The sequence below is a fragment of the Fistularia commersonii genome, chromosome 26 (genome assembly GCF_037954325.1).
Source record: "Fistularia commersonii isolate RoL2024-O1a breed Wild chromosome 26, RoL_Fcom_v1.0, whole genome shotgun sequence".
Classification (NCBI taxonomy): domain Eukaryota; kingdom Metazoa; phylum Chordata; class Actinopteri; order Syngnathiformes; family Fistulariidae; genus Fistularia; species Fistularia commersonii.
In genome coordinates this window covers 9821423-9847375 of record NC_141309.1, presented here as the reverse complement: position 1 = coordinate 9847375, position 25953 = coordinate 9821423, and the positions used below count along the sequence as shown (strand labels likewise).

The 25953-nt window shown below is 38.4% G+C and overlaps 1 protein-coding gene and 1 long non-coding RNA gene across 2 annotated transcripts in view; both read left to right on the top strand.

Annotated features, from left to right (window-relative positions):
* adgrv1 (adhesion G protein-coupled receptor V1) overlaps window positions 1-12692 on the top strand; it is a 98520-nt gene extending 85828 nt beyond the window's left edge. Inside the window, exons 93-97 of the mRNA XM_086174148.1 lie at window positions 2485-2606; window positions 5349-5534; window positions 7921-8086; window positions 11456-12316; window positions 12399-12692. Of these exons, the coding sequence (XP_086030274.1) occupies window positions 2485-2606; window positions 5349-5534; window positions 7921-8086; window positions 11456-11574 (593 nt within the window). The 3' untranslated portion in view covers window positions 11575-12316; window positions 12399-12692. The remainder of the gene's footprint in view (window positions 1-2484; window positions 2607-5348; window positions 5535-7920; window positions 8087-11455; window positions 12317-12398) is intronic.
* A 4750-nt stretch (window positions 12693-17442) lies between these two features.
* On the top strand, window positions 17443-25325 carry LOC147218524 (uncharacterized). Its single transcript, XR_015108823.1, has 3 exons — window positions 17443-18198; window positions 23099-23235; window positions 24684-25325. It is a non-coding gene; the product is annotated as an uncharacterized LOC147218524 (long non-coding RNA).
* The last annotated feature ends 628 nt before the right edge of the window (window positions 25326-25953 follow it).

The following is a 25953-nucleotide window of genomic DNA, read 5'->3' as shown; positions in this document are numbered from 1 at the left end:
ATATGCATGATGTGAGTCGACCACACGACTCAAAAATATCTGTGAACCACAAGGTTTTCCTAATACTACCCACATATGATCGGTTTCAAAAGTAATTTCATTTTGGCTGTGTAAGCAGGGGGACATAGAGTGAGATATGCAACCATACTGTCGCTGAGCTATGACTGTCCACTACGTGCACAGCACAGAACTTATTGAAAAATACTGCAACTGCCCTTTAATTAGGTTTCCCAACATTTGTTTTATAAACCCATACATGTGTTCCTCTGATCATACTGCATCATTAATGCTTCTTCTTTACATTTCCACTTAGGCATTGCTGTACTTCTCTGACATAGCTAATACCTGTTAGGTCTGAAATTTCCTTTCTAAGAGTGATGTGTAAAAATGTGTAAGCTGCTAATCTCTAAATGACCATAAAACCTGTTTGTGATGTGAGATATACCCAGTGAGGGGATGTCAATTAATCCAAGAATATCTGCCCTGATGTGCAGTCACGCAAGCAAACACAGGCTCTCAAAGTAGTATTTTACAGCAAAAGACAAAACAGTTGGACTTTTCAGAGGAATAATAATCCCTTATCACGTCCCACATTGACATCACAAGGTGTTTTGCCAAGACATGATGTTCTTTTCTTGAGCAGTTAATGGAAACTATTATTGTTGCACTGGATCACAGTGTTCTCTGACTATACTTTGATCATTGATTGACCTGGAATGCAGAAGTAAACAAGTGTGTTTGATGAAGTTGGTGATTGCATGCCAGACAGATGTTTGTAGTTTAGATTCATGATCCTTTATTTACTCATTTGAAAGCCCTTGGGTCTGTGTTGTCCGATGTGAAGTGTTGTCAGACCTCTTTTCCCAGATACAATATATCATCGGGGCTTTTATTATTTAACCCAATGGCAATTTCATGTATTTTTCTTACACACAACTTGAATGTGTATCTACAACTGCAAAGACATTATGCATGAAAATGTGCAGCTGCAATGTTCATCTTCTATGTGGAAGGAAAGTAAGCAGCCAGTCAGTCTGTCAGCATTTTGCAGTCTGTCTCCATTTGGCTCTGGGAACCTGTTCTTTCTATGGGAGCGCTGTCCTGTCCACAGTCTGGAATGTGCTTACATGGTTGGAAAAATCAAACCAGGCTGGGAGGAGACTGAGACAGATATGCAAGGGAGAAGGAAAAGTAATCAAAACTTTCTGTTCAGAAAAACAGATAAACTCAGAGAACACCAAAACTATAGAATACTGAATGCAGGGACATATGCCAAGGAAACTGGAAGTGGAATAATAATCCTGAGACTGGAAAAATCCAAAGATCTAGAGAGTGAGGGATTAAAATTGAGGGAAGACAGAAAGAGACATGGCAATGTCAACGAGAAATCCAAAGTGAAGGAGCAGAGAGAAAAGGACAAGAACCCGGAACCACATGAAGCTGACAAAGAGGTGGAGAGAGGTTGCACTGTCGGGATTGCTTTAGGTACACACATGGGCTCTCTGCCCCATGTTTCCATCCTACTTGCGAAGTATGCAGTCTGTCCTGCTAGTGACCCGGTAGTCTAAATTTGGAAATCATACTCTTGGTCTTTAAGATTAGAAGGTCCATATTAAATCCATTATCTCCCGTGGCGTGGTGCAGCCAGTGCCTACAATGTCACGGTTTAAAAGTAGTAGACTTGACCATATAATTGTAAAGGTTGGTATCATGCCAATAATAAGGCACAGTGTGATGTCTATCTATAATTAAAATAATAAAATTGTATTCCTTGGTTTAATTTAAACTGGTTAAGATGCATGGCCTCTTCAAAAACCAAGGAATACAATAAAATGCCTGTTTGTTGACATCATTGGTACTTTATCACTTCTGTCCATCTAGATCTCTATACATCTATTCCATTTTCTACTCAGCCGATTTAATCTGTAGAATTCAGTAAATCCTGTATTCAATAAAGAGGCTATATATGCAAAGTAACTGTACAGCTATACACATCTCTGCTATTTCTAGAGTTAAAAATATCTTGGGCACTGACTCTTAAAAAAGTAATTCTTCTTCTTATTCTTCTTCTTCTATCTTATAATTCTGAGCAACATCAAATTCTGAGTGCTGAAAATTGTATGCCTGCCTGGAGTGGATGATTTCTGTCATACCTACTTGATAGTGATCTGCGCTCAAAGAATGCAATATGTTCTGACCACCGGTGATGGGTCAGGGCTTTGATAAAAGGGTCTTCTTGAGTTCAAATGATGAGAAAATTGTTCAAGTAAGCCAATAATCAATCTTTAGCATGCAGATCCACCCCCCACGTGAGCAGCTAGTCTCACCCTCTGTGCACAGTGAATTAAGAAAAAAAATATTTAGACTTCTAAAAGTCCCGGTTCCTTGTCTATGGTAGTTTTGTTAAGAATTATGAATAATTTGGCTGATTTTGTTTTTATGTTAATACTGTTATTCTCTTGTCTCTGTTATTTTGTACCCCAGAGGTGCCGCTGGTACTCTACTTATTCCTACTCATTTCTCTAGTCTGGTTGTGGGCAGGACTCCACATGGGCTACAGAATCCTCTGGATGCTCATCCTCTATGTCATCTTTAACTGCATCTTGGTGAGCCCATGGCTTTATATGATGACGATTTTACATGTATATTTTTCTGTGTATTCATATGCAGTTTTAATTAATTTCTAAGTGTATGCACGGTTGCTGTACTACAAGTATGTTAACTTCACAAGTCTGGCAACCAGAATAACTAATATGGGTAGTTGATGTTTACCAAATTCTCACAAACTTCATTAGACCCTATATCCTGGAGAGATTGGTAGCAGGTAAGTCAATATTATTTCTGCTTCACTCACTTTGAAACCTCTTTTATTTGTTGGGATATTTCCCGTCCACAGCCAGTGGGTGGTTGTCAATATGTTGCACATCAGTAAAGCATCCATAGTCATGTGTGTTTGCATCACACTGAATTTGCTCCTCCCTCTCTTAATTCTAGCAGTGTGCCTCATATACAATTTGGTGTCCACGGTACATTAAGCAAAAAATATAGAATTACAAGATAATGTTAATAATATAATTCCTGGTTCATAAATAGCTAGATCATGTATCAGTGAAAATGGATTGCATCTATCAACAGTTAGTAGGTTTGGGATTTTTTGAGAGTTGACCAATGAAAAGTGGTTCTTGTTATTTGATTTTCACTTTTTATCTCCCCATTTCCCCCCATTTACCCATGTTGTACCACAAGAACATGTTTTTGACACATTATAAAATTATATTGTGAAAAAAAAATCATAATGATGGTTAAGGAAGTTAAGGAAGAGTAATAACTGGATGGTTTAATTGTTAATTTTAAGATTGCTTAACAAGCTGTGGTGTAAATGCATACGATATAGTCAACAAGAACCCTCAGCAAATATTGTGTTTTCACTTTGCTAAGGTTGATGCCTGTCAAATGCTGGCTTTAAAAACCATATGACTTTTTTTCCCTTTCTGGTCTTTGGGATGTCTTATGTCATTGGTACACATACATCATATGCCTGTAAAGTGTGCCTCATGAGGCTTGTGGTAACCCAGGGTGATATTTGACATCGCCCTGCTAAAGGCAACAGTGATGCACCAAAGTAAACTTCTACTGGAAGAGTGACTTATGCGGGGCAGTGATGTCGACAGCAGTTGATGTTTAATCTGCCATTAGTTTTAGGAGCTCCCACCGTTTCTCCGCAATGACATCATGTTATTTGTTTCTCCAGCTGACCAAATTTCACTGAAGTGCTTCTGAAAGTCTCAGTTCCTTCATTTGTACAAAGTTTTTTTTTCCCATCATTCTTACTAAAATTATCAAATTCTTATCAAATATTTTGAGAGTACAGACCACATTTACTTTGCCTTTTATCCACATCCATACCGCATCAGGCTAAATTAAAGGAGGATAATTAAATGATAACTGCCTTACCCCTTGTTTTCCCCATGCTCTGCTGCCTTCTCTGCCAGGAAAACTTAACTTTTTTTGGTCAACATACTCCTCACCATTCACTCCTATTTTCGTTTTTAACTGATGAAATCAGCTTTTTTTTTTTTTTATTTTTATAATAGATGATGATTTTTATCACTCGGCCCAAACTGGGCCCACAACTCCCCACAACTAGATGTATGAGTCTTTTGAAGAGTTAAGATTAATTTGTAAAATTTACAATAATACTTTATAAGGAGAAGAAAATATAAGAGAATGTTGATTTGCTTGACTAACTTTTAATTTTTCCTAAATAAGCCATTCTCCTATATTCTCATACATGTCTTTCTTACTTTATGTTTTTGCTCTCTTGATTCAATCTCATCCCCACTTTCTCAATTTTTTTGTCCTGCTTCCCATGTCTTCATTGACAAGGGGCATTTACATTAATGTAATGTCCCCCAACTTCATTTCGTGCTAATGATCCATACTAAGCACATAAAGTCAAATGATCCCATTTCAAAGTTTGCCAATAGACATTCTTGTTACTGTTCCTCCGAAGGGGGCCTCTTTTTAAAGTCGTTTGCAACCATCAGTGCTATTTACTTTTACATTCCATGTCAATTTCCTTGGAAGTTCAGGTAATGATGATCACTTTGCCTGCAAATGTATCTTACTGTTATACTCTATTATTTCTTGTACTCTCATAGACATGTCCTGAGAGGCAGGGGTCTGCTTACATGATAATGACTCTCTCAATCCAATATTCAATTAATCTCCTTGTTAATTAATAAAACATGTAAGAAATTATGCAATATATTTTGGAACAGTCACACTAAATGATATGCTCACCAGGATGTATAGCAAGCATAAACCCGATGGTGATTCTTGCTTGTGTATATATATATATATATATATATATAGAGAGAGAGATAGATATATATATATATAGATAGATAGATAGATAGATAGATAGATAGATAGATATAACAGCAAGAATCACCACTGACTTTATGCTTGCTATATCTCCTGGTGAACATATCATTCAGTATGACTGTTCCAAAATAAAGCATTTCATCTCCATCTGTCGTTACCGTCATCACCCACTGACTGCTGTTGTGAAATACTGCGTGGCTTTGTGGTGTTTCACGTGGTGGTTATTTGGGGGTAATTCACAGCTCCATTCCGTGCACTGAGATGATTTGATAATGAAGAGGAAGTGGCAGAGGCAAGGTGCCATACCAATAATGTCAAAGTCAAAAGATGAAGTGATACCCGATCACAAAGGATTTTTTTTAAGCAATTTACTGATGAATTATTTTGAATAGAACTTAGCTTAAGGGTTGTGGAAAATGAAGGACTGATTTGTTAAAGCGGATTTTCCTTTCTCCCCACAGGGCATGTATGTGTTTCTGGTGTATTTTGTAATGCATAACCAGCTGTGTTGGCCAACTAAAGCAAGTTACACCGTGGAGATGAGCAGCCATGGTAGCCCGGACTCCAGTTATCAGGGGGAAGGACCCACGACCGTCGGTGGTGACATCAGCAAATCGACTCAAAACCTCATCAGTGCCATGGAAGAGGTCAGACACCGAGGATATGTTAAAAACACAGATATATAAGAAACAGTGCAATTTGAATGAAATTTTGAAACATAGTACAAACACGGTTATATGTATAGTATGTATCTTATTTCTTTGGTACAGGTACATAGATCTGCAACTTTAATTTGAACTTTGATCCAAGCACATAACTTTAAAGTTAAAACAAAGTAATTGATAAACTGTCTGTAACATGTGTGATTTGCATTGTGATTTGATTGGCACAAGTTTTGCAAAAAATTCACAGGTAGCCCAAAAGCTAAGTTGTGTCTTGTTGACTAATTTGCAATTTAGATCATGATTGTACCTAGGATAGCAACTTTAATGGTATGTCCAAACTAATGATCCCTCCTAAAGCTTCCTGGAGTCTATGGCTCCCCATATCTCACCAACCTTTTTATTCCTTTCTTCAGGAACTTAACCCAAGTCTTCACCTCATTCTCACGTCCATTCTTCCCTTTTCCCATGTCCTCATTCCCATGGCTTGATTTGCCCATTCCTGCTCCTCCTTAACACATTTCTCACATCAGCTGAGCATACTCAACCAGGAACATTCTGTTTCCCTCTCACCCTGGTTTTTCTGGTGTGACTGACTCATTATGTAACATTTTCATACAAATTTTGCATACACAAATATTCACCATAGATTTTACTAAAACCCACATCAACTCTTAACTTTCTCCCCATTGCTCCTGTCAAGCCAGTATGTCCTGTGTAGACAGACACTGAATACATGAAAATATACTGTACTCACTCACACACATCCACACACACACACACACACACACACACACACACTACAATGTTGACTCTGCCTCCTCAACTTTGTCCCTGGAGAATTCCCTACAAGGATATAAGGACTGTTCTGGTGAGAGGCAAAGAACAAAAACGGGCAGGTTCAGCTCACCTGCCCCTCCCTCTCACCCTATCCTCTCTCAACCTCTCAGTGGGAATCCAGTAATCTTGTTTTATTCATGAGCGCACAGTCCTGCCTCTGAGATTTTTCTACAGCTTGGTTACAGAGATAAGATAGAAAGATTAGGGGAGGGGAAACTGCATGGAGTTTTGTGATTGTATGGTGCTGATCGAGAATTTCATACTGCTTCGAAGAAATATAAGAATAAAACTTTTTAGAGCTCAACGGCTGTTTTTAAATGTAATGGCAGCTAGTTATTGTTCTCCATAAAGCAGTGTGGGGGAGATTTACCTCCTTGGTGTTGCTAAATTCATCTTACTGAGGTTTTTTTTTACCTCTAACAATGTGTGTAAGAGCTGTTTACAGCATGTGTTTGCAGCAAATCAGGTAGAGATTCACAAACACACTGAAGTCAACAGACACATATTTTTTTCCATTAAAGAGAAGGTGGATAGCAGGGGATCATTTCGGGAAAAAAACACACAACTTTTTCCGTGAATTATCCTTTTTTTCTTCTTCTCAAAGTGCTTATAAGCATTTTGAGTAGCTTGTAACCCAGGTTTACTGGAAACATCTATTTAGGGATGGCAGACTGACTATGAAAACCTAAACTCACTGACCTAGCTCTCAACCTCTGAACTCTCCATGACCTTGTTGGTTGCCCTTAAACCTTTGGAGTGCTTGGACAGCGTGCACTCTTCCTGACCCCAACTCATCACAGATATGTTTTCATGGCTGACGGACACGGCCATTCTTTGAGTTAAATTTGCATGTGTGTGAGTGTTTCGTGAGCGTATTGAGAGTAAGATTGTCCTGTATTTGCACTGCATTGATGTCGAGCTTGGGTTTCTGGGAGTTGAATCATTTCCAATCAACAACACATGAAGATTCAAATATGAAGTCTAGAGAGCAGAACCTGAAATTAGACTCTGGAATAAACCACATGTTTAGATAAATGAACTAGATGTGAAGTTTCTCAGCTATACAGGACTGTCTCAGAAAATTAGAATATTGTGATTAATATCTTTATCTTCTGTAATGAAATTACAAACCCAAAAAGTCATACATTCTGGACTGATTACAAATCAACTGAAATATTGCAAGCCTTTTATTATTCTAATATTGCTGATTATGGCTTACATCTTAAGAAAACTCAAAAATCCTATCTCAGAAATATTAGAATATAATGAAAAAGTAATTTTTGTTTTTTAACTGAGACAGTCCTGTATTGTGCTGAAAAGTGCCAATGAAATATTGTTAATATTATACTATTTTGCAGCTACAACTTCAAACTGTCACTGACACAAATCGTTAAAAGTTAATTCAATTACTTTTTCTTTTTTATTGATAATGCTGTATTCCTCAGTCATCCTCGATCAAACCAGATTTACTCCAAGTCCTCTCAGTTCATTGTCAGTGTATATTAATCTGTGCATGCGCTCTGTCTGTCAGGTGTCAGCAGATTGGGAGCGGGCGTCACTGAGAACCAGCAGTATGTTTAAGCACAGCCCTGAGATGGGGGTGTACAGCACTGATGGCGGCTTCATCAATACCAACCTGGTCACAGCGGATGAGGAGTCACAGGACTTTGACGATCTCATTTTTGCCTTAAAAACTGGTGAGATACTGTGCATTGTAGCAGCCTGCTCATTGTTGTTAAACAGAATTCCATCCAAAAGATATAGCCTTTATTACTTAGCACTTATTTCTGGCTGTCTTATGACTTATAGCTAAACCAAACAAGCCTTGTGAAAAAAACAATGTTTGTATTTCCCATAGTGTATTTATACAGCATTCACTGATCTGATATCTGTGTCATCGTTCCCCCTTTGACCCCAAACCCCTCTGCTGCCATTGAAGCCATTTTTCCTCTGAATTCACCAATATTAAATACTTGAAATATCACCTTCAGACACTTACAAACCTCTCCACTGTGCGAAATAAAGTGTTATGAATTTCAGCAAGACACCACTATTTTAATGGGTAAAACATGCTTAATAAATAAGATAATCAAATTTTGACTTTACCCCTAACAACTTAGATACTGGTTTTAGAATATGGTCTATAAAAAATAGAAAAATAATAGATAGAAAATAGATTATAGTCTAATCTATTTGCATCAACTGATCAAGGACTACAATCTCATAACATTTGAACAGCTGACAATTAAATTTGATCTCCCGAAGACAGACTTTTTTAGATATGTACAGTTAAAATCTTTTCTGACAACACACAAGGAGTGGGAAAAACTTAGAAAACCTACTTCCATAGAAAGGTTCCTAATAGCACCAATAAACAATAGGGAAAAGAAAATAATCGGTAAGCTGTATATCTTTATCTACCCATACACAAGACTCCCAACAAATAAGACAGAGATGGGAGGCGGAAATTAACATTGACAAATCAATAGACACCTGGGAGGAGATATGCATTGAGGCACACTGGACCACAAGTTCAAACTCCTGGAACAAATTCAAGTGGAAAGAAATAATCAGGTTTTTCAGAACATCAGAAATAATAGCTTAGACATGTAGGAGACAGGTAGGTCATGCTGGAGGAATTGTGGTAAATGTATTGCCAACCACACATATATATTTTGGCTTTGCACTAAACTAAGTTTATTTTGGAAGGAAGTTTTTGACGCCCTCAAAGCGGTCTTAAACGGAACATTCCACAAAGCCCTACAACTGCATTATTGGCAGCAACCCCATGGGTAGAGACAGAAAGGATGGAAAATACCTCCCAAACAAGTTGCTCACAGCTGCATTAAAAGACGTAACTATCAGGTGGTTAAAACTGGATCACCCTCCATATAATATATGGATCCAAAAAGTATGGGACATTTACCAGATGGAGTGAATTACATATTTATTAAGACTTCAGAGGCCTATTTTTACGAAATGATGGGTACCTGTCATGTCTTTACTAATACAATAAGGTTGGACTCAAAAAGTTTTGGACTGGTAACGGACATAAGCATCATAGATTACCTATGTGGCGTCTTTTTTGTTCCCCCCCTTTGGATTCACCAACGATATTTCTGTTACTATATCATATCATGACGTGATCACGTCATCTTATTATACGTGGTATATGTACCTGTCATATTTAGGTAGAGGAAAAACTAAATAACAATTGAGTTTAAAAAAAAATTATACTACATGTCGGAAAAATTATCTATTTCATTCTTTTATTGACATTTATCTTCCAGTTGACAAAAACAGGAAATGTAAAACTAAAATCAAACCCCCTGTATCAGTTACCTGCAGGAGAAGAGAGCTAGTTAGTTAATTGTATTGTAAATGCTTCCATTAAAAAAAATTCAACCTTGGTCTAACTAATAAAATAAATAAAAATAAATAAGATACTAAAATACATAAGATAATAAAATAAATGAGAGACATAAAATATTAAAATAAATAATATACTAAAATAAAATACTTAAATCCATAAAATAATAAAATACTTGAGGAACAAAGTCAAGGCTCACTGATAACATTAGTCACGCATCCAAGACAAACAAAGCTTAGCTCCAAAGAGATTAAAATAAAACTGACAATTTAAAAGTGCAGTCTAAAAAGGGGAAGTTCAGGAGGATGCTGATAAATATAGATGAGCCAGAGGGGATAGCCTTGCAGTGAAGTACTTTGTCATAGATTGGAAGATGTGGTGGAAAGGTGAATCAGATCCCAGGGCATTTCAGACCATTAATCTAAATTGATTCGTATTTCAAAAAAATGGATACTTCATTACCACTGAGGGGCTGGTAGTTTCTGCTGCAATCTTTTTCTCAACCTTCTCCTGTTTTCCTGAGTCAGTGTGACAGTATGTGTTGCTCTTACACCAGCCCACAGAAAAGGGAATTTATTGGAGCTCTAAAACACAGCCACATGATTAGTTGTTCATATTTCAAGAATATAAATGTGAGGAATGTGTCAAAAATTCAATTCAGCCGTAGTATTTGGTTCTCCTTTTTTTGGGGGGGGGACCTGGCATGGACTTAAATGTCATCTGTTACACATCTGCCCAGTGTCCATAGTGACCATATTCGTCAAGCTGAGCTTACAGTATGACTTAGTTTTGTTTGAACCTGTGGACTTTAAAGATAATTTGCTCATCAGAATTACATAATAGGAACCTGTCGCAAAGGTTCAGTAAGTGGCGTTGTAATGAGGCTCTTCACACACTTCATTTGGTAGTAAACCATTAACAAGTTGACGCTAAGGTACATTAGCACATTGCACAAAAGAGGGCTGCATGAAATCATGCTTATGTTGTCAGAACACTCAGAAGGTGCCTCGGGATTCATTTCTCGTTCATTTCTATGTTCTATCAAACATAGATTAATTGAGTATTGTCAAATATATTGTATATAAAGCACATTTCCTTGTGTCTTACTGTTTTATAATTTTGATTAATATTAAACGTTACCAACATCACATTACAGGACCAATTCACGTACTTCTTTCATGTGCTTTCCAAGTTGTAAGATTTTGACATAAGTAAGTGTCTTAGTATTTTGAAGCACAGTCAAATAAAAAATGTAAAAAAAATTGACTGCATTTGTTTGGGGTTCTATGACTAGAAGCATTTAAAAAAAATGAGATAAACTGAAAACACAACATACAAGTAATGTGTGCAGACAAACAAGCATGTGCGTGTGTGTGCATATCATGTGCCAATGAATTTAATGTCACACTTAAATTAATAACCTTTAAATTATTCATTTTGTTTTGCCATCTACTTCTCTCACAACACAGTTTGTAGTATCTTCCATTTATTTCCATCTAATTTGCATCAGTATTCAGACACAATTCAGCGTATTCTTAATCTCCATATATTCAGTAATTGATGCTACTTTGGTAACAGATGCACTTCTTAAAGAACATTACAACTCTCATATATACATGTTTTACATTTTGTGAGAACAGACTCAATGCAAATTTTATATTTTTATTTTTCCTGTTCTGATTGCTATGCATTTCAGGAACAGGCCTTAATGTCAGTGACAACGAATCCATCCCTGGCAGCCATGATGGAGGAAGTGTTACCAACTCACAGATTGTGGAGCTCAGAAGAATACCCATTGCAGACACACACCTCTAACACCTCCATCACAAATCCTAATGTCGCCCAGTGTTCATATCAAATTGGAAGATTACAGCACAGTATTTTTATATTGTAAAGTTTTTTTGTTCTGTTTTTTTTTTTTTGTTTTGTTTTTTGGAAGGGGGGGTTGCACTAAAACTGTTTTAAATAGAACATTTTCATATAGATGTTTGATATGAAACTTGTGATACTTTTAACTGTACATCTGTTTTTATATGTGTATAAACCTATAATAACCTATTTTTTTTATATAGGTATAGAGGTCAAGATTTTGCAGTTTTCTGAGTGTACATTTGTATTTCTTTCATTAGAGATTCAGCAAAGAAGATAGCAATTGGCGCTGCTGGCGCCTGGAATTATGTAACATTGTTAATAAATAATTAACGGTATATTTTACTTTGCTCATTCATCTTTGCCTTTTAGTGTACTTTATTAGGGGTCAAACTACATTGAGACAGTTTTCTACAGCGCAGGAATGTCTCTGGATTATGTAAGTGAGCCTCTGCGGGTTAGAGGTCATACTCTAATGATAATTTATTGTCATCACTTCAATGACTGCTGCCTCACAGGAATTTCACAAACCTGTTCTGCATTGTTTGAGAGGGGCAGAGAGCCATGACTCAGCGTCAGAAAAATGTCAACAAAATTGGACAGGAATATGATAAATGAATGTTTTAAACTCAATTTTCTTGACTTTCTAGAACCATTGTGTTACACGTAATGGGATTCTATTGAAAAGGTGAGTCCTTGGATCTGCTCTCCAAATAACTAAGTGTGTATGAACATACAATGTGAGCAAACACTCTTTCTTTTTTCTCCAGGCATGACAGCAACTTTGATCCGGAAACCGGCATGAACTTGACCCTCGCAATCACCTGTTACCCCGTGTGCTCCATCAGCTCCAATTTTGAGCTTTGTTACGGATTGCACAACATCGTGCCACTTTAACTTCTCAAGAAAGAACACGATAGTGAATCTGCATGATGTTGCAAGTTTGCAGATAGTAGATTTTTGTAGCGAGCATGTGTTTCTTCACTCAAATTAAAATGTGATGATGTTAGTTTCCACAGTACAGTTTTTGTTTTACTGTGCCCATCAAAGTGCAACCGTTAGAGTAGGAGTGTTGGAAAAAAAATCATAGCTTTAATGAGAAATAAGAGCCAAGAGTAATCCATGCATTCAACAAGACTCCTCTGTTTTATTGTATCTACCCCTGGGTTTGGTATCTCCTGCTCCGAATAGTTTGTAGTTACACTGTAAACATTCTTGATGGTAACCGTATTATTACAAAGGTCCTGCTTCAGTTCTATCCCTCAGTCAATTACACGTACGCAATTATTTCTATGCCGTGATGCATCCTGATACAGTGCTAGCTATAAAACATATAATTTCAATTATATGTCCATCAGGAAAAACTATTTAGACCGATATATTGCATGCTTGTTGAAACGGTATCAAAAGTAACTGTTTGTGTGTGTGTGTGTGTGTGTGTGTGTGTGTGTGTGTGTGTGTGTGTGTGTGTGTGTGTGTGTGTGTGTGTGTGTGTGTGTGTGTGTGTGTGTGTGTGTGTGTGTATTAAAATCTGTATCACTGCTCAATTCAAATCATATCATTCAGGACTAGTGTGGATATTAAGCAATAGAGAGCCATGGACTGAAAAACAAAAAAAATCGTGAATCATTTCAGTTTGGTTTCACAGTAATCTTTTCGAGCAGCAGCTCACAAAAAAACGTACAATGATATCGTGTCTGAACCCGGGCTGAAAAAGCAACTATTGAAAGATTAAGACGAGTCAACAGAAACAGCAGCTCTAAGTATCACTATTTCAGCACTGTCTACTACACAAAAATTGTTAAAAAAAAAATCAAAAATCATTTATTCTGTACTCTACTACACTACAGGACTGTCTCAGAAAATTAGAATATTGTGATAGAGATCTTTATCTTCTGTAATGCAATTAAAAAAACAAAGATTACCTTTTCATGATATTCTTGAGATAGGATTTTTGACTTTTCTTAAGATGTAAGCCACAATCAGCAATATTAAAATAATAAAAGGTTTGCAACTCAGTTTATTTGTAATGAATCCAGAATGTATGACATTTTTGTTTTTGTAATTGCATTACAGAAGATAAAGAACTTTATCACAATACTCTAATTTTCTGAGACAGTCCTTAACACTACTCTAAACCTAGAAAACTGCTTGTAGTCTTCTGAAACAATAGCTGTCGAAAACAAACAAATGTGACTATTTGTGAAGGCAATGTGCATGTAATAGTCTATCTAAGGTATGTTCTCTATGATGGACAGAATGAGGTATAAGCACAGCTCATCTTATCCTTGATCTCAGATGTTTGACAAATGCTTGGCTTGGTTTGTTTAGTCTAGTAACTGGTCCTGCAGAGTGCATGGAAATTAATAGTTCTAACACAGTGTCTGGCATCTGATATGAACTGTCTCCTTCATCTGACTCTGATTGCATGGTTCACTAATCTTGTCTGGGTTACCACCTGCTATGCATTGTAGAAATGTTTTGGTGCTCATTTGTTTGTCAGAGGTTCTACCACCATCTTTTTCTTAAACTCCAGTTACATGTTCAGCTTAATCAAATGAACCGGTGCCTCTGGTGATATTTGTCAGTATGGTCCAGAGGTCTTTTCAATTTGGAAGGTCAAATCCCGTGAAATGAGGCTTAAAGACAAGTATGATTTGATTTGTCTGATGATGAAAATGTTATGGGAATTGTCACTGTGGTATCAGTTGGAGGCGGTCACTTGAATGCAGGGCTCCTCAAGATGTTTAGATTTGTATGGAACTCACTTCTCTCTCTCTGGCTGTGTGTGTGTGTGTGTGTGTGTGTGTGTGTGTGTGTGTGTGTGTGTGTGTGTGTGTGTGTGTGTGTGTGTGTGCGCACCCAAAGAGCTAAAGATAAGGCAACATCTATTTTTTTTTCATTTTCTTGCTTAATGAACCCTAGATCAATCTGGAGTAAAGAACGGAGAACAGAGACTGCATGAAAAAAGAAAGCTGGTTCTCAACAGCTCACTCAGCTCACCTTTTACAAAATGTGTTTTATTTCAAAAAGAAAAAATTGTCAGAAAAGCTGCAGCAGATCAACGAATACCCTCAGGTGTGCTGTGACATCCTGAATGAAGATGACAAGTACAGTTAAATAGATGGGTGTGATTTTCTGAAAAATGATAATGTTACAATTTGACTGCTCTGTTTCTCTTCACTTTGTCTCATCTCTCTCTAATGTCAGTAAATTAATCGACCACTTAAATTTGTTTAAATGGAAAATGTGGAAGCGGACTTCTTACTGGAACAGACAATATCTACTGTAATCTCAGACGGGGTGGCCCAGTAGCCCACATAATGCTTAACAGCAACAGTTTTTCATTACTCCAGTAGATACAAAAAAAAGGAACTGAACATGTTGAACGGGAAAAATTAAAAACAGAAAAAGACCCCAAATTGTATTCACACCTCTGATCTATCAAGTTATTTTCCAAATGTTTTTAACATCGAAAGATTGTCCATGTGGCATCTCAGTTCCATCTTTTTACATGTTCGAATAGTGTCGACTTTTCTCTCATTGTATTCAGCTTCAGTGCACACAAAAGGTTAAATGCAGTTCATGAACACCAAAACATCTTACAAAGTAGACCAGGTAACTCAATTGAAATGACTTAGTAGTATAAGTGTAATGTCATCAGTCAATCAGCTCTCTGTCAGTAATTCGAACATGATGTAAGCCAATTTTCCAAGTCGATATGGGAAATTAACTCGGATTAGTGCTTAATTACAAGAATACGTCAAATGCTATATACTTGCTGTCATGTGTACATACCTTACTTGCATAACAGGCAACAGTCTGATTCCCAACATAAACAATGTACGTATCCGACTAGACCTCTGAGGAATTAAATACAAGCTCAGGATAAGGTGGAGTCCAAGTTTTCTTTGTGTATTACACAATTGAGTTACAGTTCTCATATCTATGATATATTTGTCACAAATCCATACCAGCAGAAGCTTAAATTAGTAATGCTTGGATGCGTGCAATGTAATACAATCTGTTGACAAATTATTTCAAAGGAAACATTTAGATGAAATTCTTCAAGAGAACATTTTTTTTTGTATTTTATACATGCAGTGGCTGATTTTAGAAATGATCATCATAAAGGTTGCATTTTTCATAATAAAAGCAATAATGTTTATTTGTTATGCAATAACAGACAACACAGTAATGAGAACTTACCGGGAGGCACAATGATGACCTTTTTCAAGGATGAGCTCAGAGTATCTGCATCTATAATTCTGAGGAGCCAGTAACTCTAGAGTATCTTGTCATTCATGGTCACTTTCATCACACTCAACGCCCCAGCACCAGAGTGTGTTACACTGCCAACAATGTTTCTAAAGTATCAGATGACTTCAGTTGTTTAATGGTGTAACTGTTAGGAAACTATGAGCATCTGTTTATTCTTGAGTCTTTAGATCAGAAAGACGTTGATGCCTGATGTCATCATTTCTACAGTTTAATACCACTTTCTTTATAATTGGTCAGTTCATTTGATTATCAATGGTGAGTTTGAACTAAAGAAGCCCCATTAGAAGATTTTGTCAAGAATTAACCATGACCTGGATGACTAAAAACCTCCACAGACATTAATGGTTCATTCATTCTTTTTGTAATTCACAGTGGTTTTCAACCATTCTATTCCACATTTATGAACAGTGGGGAAAAATAGTTTGAAATTGTACAGTAAACAAACAGGGCTCACAAAAGTATTAATGATTAGAAGGATTTATTTGATTAAGTTTGTTTGCGGCACGGTGGGGCAGTGGTTAGCGCTTCGGCCTCACAGCACGAAGTTTGCATGTTATCCCTGTGTCAGCGTGGGTTTCCTCCACTTTCCTTCCGCAGTCCAAAAACATGCAGCAGGTTAATTGGAAAAAAACTGTGAAATTTGTCTCGAATGAGTGAGTGAATGGTTGAATGTCTGTATATGTGGCCCTGCGATTGACTGGCAACCAGTCCAGGGTGTACCCTGCCTCGCCTGATGACAGCTGGGATAGGCCCCAGCATCCCCTGTAACCCAAGTGCAGGATAAGTGGCAGATGATGGATGGTGGAAGTCAGTTTAGCTTGAAGACTAGAATTAAAGCAACAAAATCAATTTTCCTACATCTAAGTGGTTCATTATTAATGTTTTTATACATTCAGTGGATTAATTTTCTTCCCTAAGTCTCTTGGGCAGAATACATCCACCTCTCTCAAAACAAGCACAAAGACCAGCAAAGCATCAATAATAATTCAGCAAATTATTAAACTGTTTTATTTAACCACCTATAAAATGTTCCTAAATATAAAATTGTAAAGCTAATGATCCCCAAATATGATATTGTAAAGATTTTGCATGAGAATTGACCTACCGTATAATGTATGTTGTGGAAAGCTACTCTAATAATTGTGGTCTTCTTGCCAGTCTTTTTCTTATTTAGGAGTAAACACATTCCAAATGTGTGGAATAATCATTTAAATGGCTCTTTACTTGCGATCACATGAGCATTTTAAAATTAGAAGCCTTCATTTTCTGACAAAGTTTTTATTTTAAGGTTGATACAGGTCAGACAGCATGACCTTCTGTCTCTTTCCATCCCATGCCTCCAGAGGCCAGGCAGATTATAGAATACGCTTATGGATGTCTAGCCAGGGGTGTTGGGGCAAACAGGCTATCTTGAACCGTACTGTAGATGCCTGATGTCAGTGCAGCTGGTACATTTTTTACTGAAAGAGCAGCACCTATCAGCTGTATTGCAGAGGTGGAGGACTTTTCAAGCGAGAGGCTTAAAATGTTTTTTCTTGTTTTGTTTGTTCATGCACTTTTTTCCCCCATGCCACACTGGAGTGGGCACTGTCCCGGAATATGATTCTGCCAAGTAGGAGGCAGAGATTGCCTTGTCAACATGGTAGTCCAAGGGGGAGGATAAAGACTGCATGGAGCCAAGTTAACAGATCATGTTTGTGCATGACACCCTGCCTTGTTCGCACTATGCAGTCTGGTTGGCAGGACTGACGGCTCTGCAAAATTTTTGCTTCTGCTTTTGCATGAATATCCAAGCATTTTATCTATTAACTGTGTGTATTTGTCTGTGTACGCAAACCCCAAAAATGTTCAAGACAAGCATGCAGTACATGAGTATATCTTCAATGCGTTCATGCATGACTGTTTATACTGTAGGAATTCTTTTTATGTGACAGAAAGTTGGCATACGTTTTAACTTTTCCTGCAGCCCAATATAGTCCTAGCATTTGGACAGGTGAGGAGGTGTTTTACTTCAAATACAGATCTTAATGAGAGACCCAAGCCATGACTAACAGTCACATCAGAAGCTGGGCCAGCTTTTTAAATGGCTTTTTGTGACCCCATAGCCCCAACTCTCCTCCAACTTTTTGGCTTCACACCTCACAGAATCGAGCAGGCTGAAACCAGTTTTTGCCGATGGGTTGTTTTGCTGCTGTGGCAACTGCTGTTCTCCTCTCACCTTATGTGATACCAGGTACTTTTTTGCGACCCCCCTCAAGGATCATCAAGAGCATCAACACAATGACTCAGGTGGGTTTGTTAAAGCAAATAGATTTTAAATGATGGCTGCTGATTTTCTTGATTAAGATGGAATTGTTAACAGGTTACACAACGAAGACATCTAAACAATATAGTCATTATTTTTACTTTTTTTTTTTGTAACATAATTGTTGATGTGTTTTATTTTGTCTTTCGATTTCTAATCACCCTTTCCTTCAAAATTTACTGGGTTCTCTCAGGGTCCTACCTAAACTATATTCTGCATTCTGGCTTCTTCTGGCTTCTGTGACTCAAAGTTATTTGTGTAACACAAAAACAGGAAAAAATAAATGACACTACCATCAGCAAACCAAAGTTGTTTTAAATTATGATTTGCAAAATGTGTACTTTTTAGACAAATAGATGATGTACCATTTAAATTTGATTCAGACCTGTCCCTCATTCACAAGTAAATAATAAACGATTATGAGTCATAAGGACCAGTTTCTGGCCTCAGGGGTGCAGATGCAGTCTATAGATACCATATATGATATCTATAGATTATCATCTAAGCACAATAAGAGGTAAAGTAGGCTATATGTCTTCCAGATATCACTTTCAGCACTTTACGGACACACCCACTGGAGAACAGACCCATGGAAAGGGAAACAGCAGTGAAGAGGGAAGGAATAGAGAGAAAGTCAAAGGAGCAGTACAGAGGGATCCTCGGGTGATCTCATTGGAAAGACATGTGACCTTTTCAGTGACGACAGAAATGACACATCTTGGAGAGAAAGGCACCATATTACTCCCGCTCCCCAGAGAAATAGCCGGTTTGATCCAGAAGTCCTTGAACACACATCAGTTACAGGAAGAATGTCAGGCAGAGCAACAGGCTTGATCTGGTTTTGACTGCATATGAAAACAACTTCCGTTATTGTGTGTCACAGTAGAAATGGCAAAAGCAAGGCAGTCATAGATGAAACAACACAGAACAATGGAGTTACTGTAAGTAGGAAAGACCAAAGCAGAAGCACAAATTTTGTTTTCATTTGGGAAGTGAAGTATCTTTATTCCTTGAATTCTCCTTAGACCAATACGATCACAGTGAGAGGCCAGAATACTCCGTGCATTATAGACTGATTCCTCTCACATTGTCCCTATACTTCACCTTGAATAACAATACCAAGAAGTTAAGGTGAATTAAAATGATCATAGAAGCGCTAAATGCTTTCATTGTCAGTTTTTTTTTTTTTTATCAGGCACTTGTGATCATATATCGTCCAGAGGAACAAAATAGGTAAAACAAATGCATTTCTTGATTTGGGGGGATCACATTCAGTTATGAGCTCGAAACTGCTCCACACTAACCTAGGATGTATTTTTTACAACTCAACTCAGCTAAAATGCAGTAAAATGCTGCTGTTTAGAATTAATATTGACATTTAACTCGTGATTTATCAAGCTTTTGATAGCATTTCTCAATGCTTTATCTCTGACCTCTCATTACCTAGTTTACAGGGAATGGGCTTTTGCAGTCAGACTCTTGACTAAGGAATTTAAATCAGATTATTTTCTTTCCTTTTCCAAAACATACATTCCCTGGTTCTACTCATTTTCTTTGAATCGTCTTTGCTCATTCCTGTTTTGCCCGTCTCTGACTTGGTTTAGAGATAAAATATGTTGCCTCAAACAGCATGATGTAAGAATGATTTTGTAGAATGTAAGCCGACAATGCGGGGCTGCATCAGAACAAACAAGTCATGAAACTTTCAAGTCTCCTTACTCAATTTCGATGGTTTGAAATCTAGTTTTCTCAACAGTTATCGAATTCTGAATATTGTCGGAAAAGCTGGACATCATAAAAAAATAGACAGATTTTTTTAACATTGACCTTGCGAAGAAATCGTTTGCCTGCAATATTCATGGTATCCACTGAGCAGAGAGACACGGTCAGAAGATGATACGGTGTGTGTCACGTTCCGCCCCGTCCACTCAAAGTGAGGATGAACACGGCAGCTCTTGATGCTGCGTCTCTCCCCATTTGGAGGGAAAGAGATTGGCTGCCAAAACCTGAATCAGTTGGATGAAATGAGAAAGGCTTTTTCTTTTTTTTTTTTTTAGCAGCCACTCCAAAAGATTAGATGACTCACAGAACTGGAGCAGACCGGACTGGGTGGCCTGTGTCCTAAAGCGACTCAGGAGTCTCCTCTTGAAAATCATGGGAAAAGTCAGGGGCAAAGAATTTTGTAGAACCGTGTTGAGCACAGAAAGAAAATCAAGAGGTAATTGAATACTTTTCAACCGAGCCCCATGAATAGTGGACTTTTGCCGATATAAACCATGTGGTGCGAACTGTGTCTATATGATCATTTGTTGGCACATCCAGAATACCTTTCATTCCCTCTTATATTTCTTTGAAGTTAATACTTGTCAGCTGACCCAGTTTAACACAACATTGGCCTAACTCTCCTTGACCAAGAAGTCAGTGTTAAAGCGATTCAATTTTATTATTGGACATATTTCCCGTTGAAAAGAGCAGAAAAAGTTTTCAAGGCTTCCTGAAAATTCTTCTCGGAACACTCTTACTTCAAAATGCTGTGAAATTGAAATGCGATTTATGACCGCTTACAGAGAGAAGCCTCCAGTCACGACTGAGCCTCCACAGTGATATTAGCCTCCATGACTCTGCAGCAAGTCAGAGATATAAGGGGAGGCTCATCATCACCTTGTCATAGCCCAAATCCTTTCCTAACGGAAATGTTACAACTTGCAATCGCTATTCAGGCACTACAGCATAAGCAACATGTCCAATATAAAGGTTAGTTCTTACAACCATGTTTTATTTTGAAATTTGAATGTGATCAAAACCTTCAATCAGATGCATCAAAAGCAGCAGTTTAATGCAGATTGACTCCAATTACAGACTGGCCCAATGCTGTACCTGTGGGAACTGTAACAGGTGTCTTAGCCACACCTTCCTCACGCAGCAAACATCCTCTGTGATACAGAATCAGTGAGCAGTTTTAAGCCTGCTTTATCAGCACCCCTGCAGCAGAATCAGAGTCAACCCTTCAAGGGTTTACATGACAACGTGACTTGTTTGCAACCCTAATCCCTCTCTTTTCTGTAGAACTGGGGAACTAGATTTCCCGTACTCATGACGTTACCGGGGAAGGGAAAGAGCCAATGTTCATGAGCTAGAGTATGGAAGTTCACTGATGAGGTTCTACTTATCCTTGATTTATCAATGACTCTTTTGTCGTTATTCCCCTTTTTAAAGAAGCCACTAATTGTCTCGTATCCTGATTTTATGTGAAGAATGTAAATTATCAGCTACCTTTGCAGCCTTGAGCAGTGTGTCGTAATCAAAACTGTTAAGATATGTCTACATGGCCTTTAACAGGCGTGTCAAAAACTGTGCCGTCATGAGTTCTTGCAGCTCCTTGAACTCGTACACATCCCTGGGTATTAGCCGCTCATCGTAATAAGGCTTCTTTTATTGTGCAAAACAGATGACCATCAGACCAAAAATTGGCAAAAGATGTTAAGGTAAAAGATACGGTCAAGTAGCTGAGTGAGTTAATTGATCTGCAACCGAGATGTCACTGATACTTCAGCAGCTTTCACTCATTGTGAAGAATATAGAATATGACGCTGATTTTTATCTTAATCCCACAAGACTTTGATCTATCAAAAAATTAAATTGGTAATATTTAGTATAAGGTAAGAAAGAAACAAGTCTCTTATCTTTTGTTTAGAAATACAAATATCAAATACAACCTGTTTGTCCCAATTATATCTCAAAAGTAAGAGCAAAAATTGAGTTACAGTGTGGAAAAGTAGCAACACATTTTATGACTGGCTCTCGCTGCAGCTTCATGCCTTTGCATGCATTTTAAGCCAACCGATGATTTGTTTGCATTACTTCTCCTGAATGGGTTGAAAGGATTTTACTGAGCAGTTTACTGATCGAAAGGCAACACATGTATAATTAAACTGAAACAGTACAGAAATGTTGTGCACCATGCCTGTTCCTTACAAACATTTACATTTGCATTTACATTTACATTTACATTTTAAAAAAATGTTTTATCCAGCCTTATTTATATACTTAATTTGTCAAATCTGGCCGGAAGAGGCAGGATCTAGAACATTTCTATCACTGTGCATCTTACATGGAGGACATTGGAAAATTATAGGCCGAGGTATGACAAGTGCAGAGATAAATGTGGAGTGGCAAGGAGTTTAGAGGGGTCCAATGTGCTGCATGTTTAGGAGAGGGGGTTGAAATAACAGCAAGGAGTGACTGGAAAGCTTGGACACACAGCCAACCAGACAGCCCGCCCTTTGCAGGCCCCGCTGCACCTGTTGTTTTTCAGGAGTCAGACACACGGAGGGAGGTCAGAGCAGGAAGGAGGGGTGAAGGGAGGGGTGCCTTGCTCCCTGTGACTCAGTAGAATTGGAGCAAGCATCAAGAGGAAGAGGTTCAGTTGAGCAGAGTGAGTTTGCTATGAGTCAGCTACAGCTAAAAATGGAAACTGAGCAGCTTCCACAGGGTACAGCGGTTTAAAATAAGACAAGTGGTGAAACAGCATTCCTCGGGACATAAGGTGACCAAGGACTTTGGAGAGGGAGTTGCAAAAAGACACGAAGGCTCCAAGTTTGCCACAGTTATGACTGGCTTTGCGGCTCGCCATTAGATTTGGTACATTGTCTCTCTCTCACTCTTCTTCGCTCTTATGCTCTGACTCCTCTCCTATTTTACAAATTGGCCATAGATACTGGCACTATTTAAAGAAATCCCCTGACACCCAGCTATTTGTGTTATTAATTTAGCACTTAACATGATATTAATTACTGCATACTTGTGGTTTGTACCAGACGGTTTAGTCTTTCTTTATACCCCTTGCATAATTTTGTTGATTGTGTTATCTGACTACATCCTTAGTGACGTGACAACAGCGGAAGGATATCAGTGATGGAGAAAGCTGCCATTTCTACCCTCGACCTACCCAGCCTGTTGTAGTGAGAAGCGCAGAAATCTGTTTTGCATGTTCTACTTCATGTTGTGTGGCACAGTGAGAGGTATGCTATAATTCCAGCCTGCTGTTATCCTCTCCGTGGCTTCTTGAAGTGACCTGATTCATAAGTTTATTCATTCTGGCAAATTTTGGCAACACATCTGCCAAAACGTCTGGGTGAGAGTGAATAGAACATGATCTGGAAAAACACATACGGAATGAGCGAGAGTGAGACAGACAGACAGACAGACAGACAGACAGACAGTTCAATGGAACTGGTCCAAAGTAACATTACAGCTAGGGGCTCTTTGATCCGGAAAAGAAATAAATATGTAACAGCAGCAGATATTATTTCCCTCTGCTGGTCTTTGCATGACTCAGTTGCCATGGCCATTTTCAAGCTGGATTCCTTCAATGTCTGTTTTATGTCTCACAATTGAATTGGGAGATTAAGACGGCGCCAGTCGGAACATAGCCTACAGTATTTCTCTGTAGACAATTCAAATGCAACCTAATACTATTTTCAGTCATTTCAGAACATGACCTCTCCTTTTCACCGCCCAAGGTTGATGGTTGCCCATTTTCTAGCTGATGTAAAAATAGGTGTGGACTGTGTAGGGCTTCATGCCAAGTAGCGGCGAGTAGCAGTGAACTTGGGGTGCTGTGTCAGAGTTACAAACATACCAGTGCAGTGTGTGTGTGTGTGTGTGTGTGTGTGTGTGTATGTGAGCTTGTGCATTTGTGCAGATGTCTATGTGATGTTCAAACAATTGTGCTGAGGACATTGTGAAGCTTTTCTTACCACCTTACTTTTTGGGGATTTAATGTTTTGATGCAATTCAGCTATTGTTATAAAGGTTCGGGGCATAGGTTCCGTGTGTGTGTGTGTGTGTGTGTGTGCGTGCATGCGTGTGTGTGCGTGTGCGCCTTTATTGATGGAATTTCGACCATGCTCGGACTTTGGTATGGCGGGGACGGGGGTCCTGGTATGGGGACTTCACGGTGGCTATCAAGTTCCTGCTAATGCTATACATGGAAGGGCAAAAGACGTCTGTACAGCTCCATTGCAGATATTTAAAAGATCTTCCATTTGTAAAACAATCTTAATTTATGATGAGCTGACACACCAGGACCCCTGTGCCAAAGCTACTGTTATGCACTTCTTTATTTTCATGTATAAAGCAACAACTTTGTGTTCATGGTGTGCAGCAAACATGACTCATCAGTTGAGGTGAGAACAGACATTGGAGCCTCAAGGGTAAGCTTAGAGGAAGAATCTGACATCTGTTTTCATGGAGGGACCAACTTAGATTCAAGCACTTGAAATACGGACGAATGATAGATGTTGTTTATGTTCCACAGCTGCAGTGGATATGCATGCACTGTAATAATAATCAGTTGAAATGTTTTTGTAGTAAAATGACCAATGACAAATCTATCAGCAATGATGAAATGCACACACGGAAGGTCTCCAATGTTATTTTTAAACTGATGTTGTTTTTATCTTTCCAGGTCGGCTGGATGAAGGAAACCCTACTTACTGTCACTGTTATTATCTGGTGTCTTGGCTTTCCAACGTGGTGTATTCAGTGGATGCAAACAGCTTGTTCCTTGCAAGGTCAAAAAACAATTTTGTTTTCAGTGATGCAATAGCAACAGCCTATACTGTCAACGTCCTCCTGCAGACATGCTTATATCTGGAATGAACCAGTCACAGAGAAAAAAAAGGCCTTAGACCACCGCCCCCCCCTCCAATTTGTGGATTCATGTGTGTTTCTGTCTTTTTTGCCTGATGAGTAAAACAGTGTGTCTGTATACTGCAGCGGGGTAAAGACAGATGGCTGAAGTGCTACTGTTACCTCTGTGCATGCGTGGCTGAAACATGACGACCTTTCTTTAAATACAGGAAGACCAATGCTATATACAGTTTCAAATCAGCATATAAAGGCAAAATGTTTACAAGTGTTTCAGGGCCACATAGGGCTGACTTATAGTCCCTCTGGTGAATCTAAACAACCTCACCCAGTTGAGCCTGATATGTAAACAAATCCATGTTAGTCAAGTGAATAAAGTGCTTTGTCACTTTGCATTCTTTTTACACAAGTGGCAAAACAGTAGCGAATGTTGATCCAATTCATATTTTCTGACCTCCAAATATAATTCTGTAATGCTTATATGCAAGCTGTTACTGTTTTTCCAGTGGATTCAAACCTTATACTACAGTATCTTACATTTGATGACTCTACATTTGACCCATCCCCTACAACATTGGGCGACTTGTAGTAATGACGTGGGTTTAATTGTTCCAAGGAATCCATGGTCTTACATGAGTGCAGCGCTCTGTTTCTGATAGCAGCAATGATGTGTGTGTGTGTGTGTGTGCTTCTATTTCTATTATGTCACAGTGATGATGTGGCACTGGCAAGCATGCTTATGGGGGCCTCCTTCCCACTGTCGCTATCTATGCCAAACATGGTTGGTCACTGCCGAAAACCTCTAGCTCAAAGGGGCTTCTGGGTAGCAGGATTAACTTGTGTGAGGAAATAGCTGAGGCCTGTGTAGCATCAGCACTTGCTACTCAACACTCCCCCCAGTCACACAGATACATGCACACCGACCCAATCTATGGTCTCCCTCAATAATCCCCTCCTCCTTTTTTCAATCCACAGGGGTCAGATACCCACAAAGGCCCCGGTCCACAAAAATCAAAGGGGGCTGAGGGGGACAAAAGCAAAGAGAAGTGCTTGGTCAAAGCTGACATGGCTGCTGACTCATCACTGAT